This window comes from Populus nigra, chromosome 18, assembly GCF_951802175.1.
Source record: "Populus nigra chromosome 18, ddPopNigr1.1, whole genome shotgun sequence".
In the NCBI taxonomy this organism is placed as follows: domain Eukaryota; kingdom Viridiplantae; phylum Streptophyta; class Magnoliopsida; order Malpighiales; family Salicaceae; genus Populus; species Populus nigra.
Window position 1 is genome coordinate 1,601,123 of NC_084869.1, and position 2,853 is coordinate 1,603,975.

Sequence of the window (2,853 nt, forward strand, 5' to 3'; positions counted from 1 at the left end):
ATTCTAAGCAATATAATTGAATTTAATTTTGTAATATAATATTTTATTTTAAATATAAAAATTGTAATAGATTTTCAATTAAATTTAAATTTAATTCTGTATATAATTTGATTTCAAACATGATGGTTTTTAAAATGACAATTAAAAGACACACACGCTCTCACAAACGGAATTAAATTGCATAAATGTCAAATAAAATGATAGGATATTAGATTTTTGCTCAAGTGAGCATATATGAGATTTCTCTTGAAAATGTGACATTATAATGTATTATTGACATGTAGGGATACAAAGGGTTTATTTCACATCCCTAAGACATATCCGTTTAGTCTCTGTTTGATAACTTTATGGACTTAATTTAATTTGAAGTATATTGAAATTGAAGAAAACAACAAATTTATATTTTTCTTAAATATTAAATTATTATTACTTAGTTCAAACGTGTTCTTACAGAAGCATAATAATTATACATTATTCAAGACGTACACACAAAAACCACGGGTGAACTAAAAATTAAAGTCCTTCATCCTTCATCACATCTAGTAGCTGAAGAACCTCTTACACCTAAAAATACAAGCCACGCGACACCCCTTATTTGGTCTCCAGATCAAGTTGGTCATCCGATGATTTCGACCAAGCACACATCATAAATTCCATGTTCTTCGAAGTGCTTCTTCTTCATCATCATCTTATTGTGTTCTCCAGTCAAATCCTTGAGAAAATGGTAAAGAAGGAAATGAGTTTTGCAAAAGAAATCAATATCACTTAAAGGATGATATTAAGCTATAGAAAGATCGTTGAGATTTCCCCAATAATTTTTTTTTGTACATTTGCATATATAGTCCGAGACTTAATATTGAAATTCCCAAAAATAGTAAGAACAGTGCTAGCTCTCAATCAAACAAAATAATCCCAAGAAGAAATAACAGATATAAAAGTACTGACCGAAGACGGTGGAAGGACGATTCTTCTTATTTGCTCAACTCGCATGCCCACAATCCCATCATACAAGCCTGCATAAGTTCCATGTTCTAGAAACTTTATCTCCAGATAGTATGTAGACAATATATTGCAATATTCCAAAAGAACCAAAAACCAAGTTTTCACCTTCACGTATTTTGTTCTCGCCTGGACCTATTATTTCAGGATCATGTTCCGGGTTAGTCTCGTGACGCACTTTATTAGTGTGAATATCATAGCACTTGTAGTGAATTTTTACCTGCAAAGAATCGCAAATGGTTAAGAGGCGAATTCCGGTAAAATATAAGGCAATTAGCCAAAATCTCGAACCAAGTTAAGAAGAAAGGAAAACTAAAACATAACATGATACAAGGATGTTCGATGAACTACATGCTCCTTAGATATGGATGGTGATCAATAATTTTCCATGCAAAACCCTATTTGTGGCCGGATATATGATAAAGATAAAGAAGGAAACTGCAATTTCCAAGAATCAAAGGAAACATTAAAAACCTTCTGACCGTCCTTTACGCAAGTGTCACCCTTGCCGGCTTCCATCTGTCGGAAGCAAATAAGCCTTGCTGGCTCAATCCATTTGTAGTGTGACGATACCCTTACCTCAACATTAGCATCAGGTCCTGCAATGTAATTGCAAATTCTAATTTAAATATTCGATACATTTTTTATTCAGATTTTAATTAGCTTCTGTGGATAAATAGTAACACATGATAAAAAATCTAATTAAGTAGAAAATTTTCATAAAAGTTTTTTTAGATAACTATGCAAGTACTTCAACCAGATAGTGAATATTAAAGGCATAACATCATCAAGAAACTTGGAGAATAATCAAGGCAAGGTTACCCTTCCGTTCAAACGAAGGGAAATCGCGACTTCCTGATCGATCCATTGAATATGAGATGAAAAATGAGAGGCGATGACCGCACTTCGGAATCTCCTTACTGTGTAGCATAGAATTGCTGCGCCATGGTCTATGAACGGAAAACAGTACGTAAGCATTACAAGTTGTAATTTACAACTACTTTTAACTGATAGAGAATGTACAAGGATGAATATATTTCACCAACTCTTACTTGACAACCATGAAGCTGCGAATAATGTTATGGTTCTCATGTCCATAGAAACTCCCGAACGAGCGGCATGTGGCTGCAGGGAGGAAACCACACAATCATATTCGTGAAACAGATAAAAACAAAATATACATGTTTCACTAATTAATCACGGTTGGGAGCAGGGCAAGAGCAATGAATTAAGACGATAATTAAGTAGTTGATATAAAAACTATTAAGCGAAATTAAGAGAGTGACAGGGAGTACTGGAAAAGAATGGCTTGCGCATGAGAGAGAAAGGCTGAGAGGAAATCATTGGAGTTGATTACAATAGCCAGAGATATCATCAAAAGAGAGGTGAGGGTTGCTTTTATATTTGTAGCCAGAAAATATTGGCCTTTGAAATTGAGGAAAACTAACTACACTATTCGTCTTTCATGTCAACCTAAAAATTTCAGAAAAATTAGGCTGATACGTTGAAAAAAAATGTATGAAAAAGAAGAATTGTTACACCTTCTAAGAATTCATTATTTTTAATTGAATTAACTAATTTATGAGAGTTTTTTAATGAATTAACTAGCTTATGATTTTCTCAAGTGATCACAATGTTTTCGTTAGTTTGGATTGGAATATTTACAAGGAAGATATATAGATCATAGGATAACTTCAAATATTAGGATGAATTTAGATGAATTAGACTTGTAGAGACGAACAGGATACTAAATTCAAATTATTAGAACACACTAAGAAAATTCTAACGACGTGCAGGGGCGGAGCTATAATTATTTGTTAAGAGAGGCTAAAATTAATCTAACAAGATATAATA

At 32.9% G+C, this 2,853-nt stretch overlaps 1 protein-coding gene across 2 annotated transcripts; it reads right to left on the reverse strand.

Annotated features, from left to right (window-relative positions):
* Positions 1–494: 494 nt before the first annotated feature.
* Positions 495–2,433, reverse strand: LOC133677782 (uncharacterized). 2 transcript variants are annotated; one of them, XM_062099902.1, is made up of 7 exons: positions 2,295–2,433; positions 2,052–2,124; positions 1,822–1,949; positions 1,474–1,598; positions 1,108–1,219; positions 946–1,013; positions 495–712 (listed from the first exon to the last, which is right to left on the reverse strand). In XM_062099902.1, the coding sequence occupies exons 1-7, from the start codon at positions 2,341–2,343 to the stop codon at positions 617–619; spliced, it is 651 nt and encodes a 216-aa protein (XP_061955886.1). In that variant the 5' UTR covers positions 2,344–2,433; the 3' UTR covers positions 495–616. The 2 variants fall into 2 exon arrangements, with proteins under 2 accessions (XP_061955886.1, XP_061955885.1); XM_062099901.1 differs by having other exon boundaries at positions 946–1,031.
* Positions 2,434–2,853: the final 420 nt, after the last annotated feature.

What these genes read in the sequence shown, in the direction of transcription:
- LOC133677782 (XM_062099901.1), bottom strand. Translation starts at nt 2,343, where the DNA reads ATGATTTCCTCTCAGCCTTTCTCTCTCATGCGCAAGCCATTCTTTTCC. An exon ending in CGCAGCTTCATGGTTGTCAA is followed by an intron (nt 1,950 to 2,051) that starts GTAAGAGTTGGT and finishes TTCCGTTCATAG; the next exon opens with ACCATGGCGCAGCAATTCTA. An exon ending in CGAGAACAAAATACGTGAAG is followed by an intron (nt 1,032 to 1,107) that starts GTGAAAACTTGG and finishes TAAAGTTTCTAG; the next exon opens with AACATGGAACTTATGCAGGC.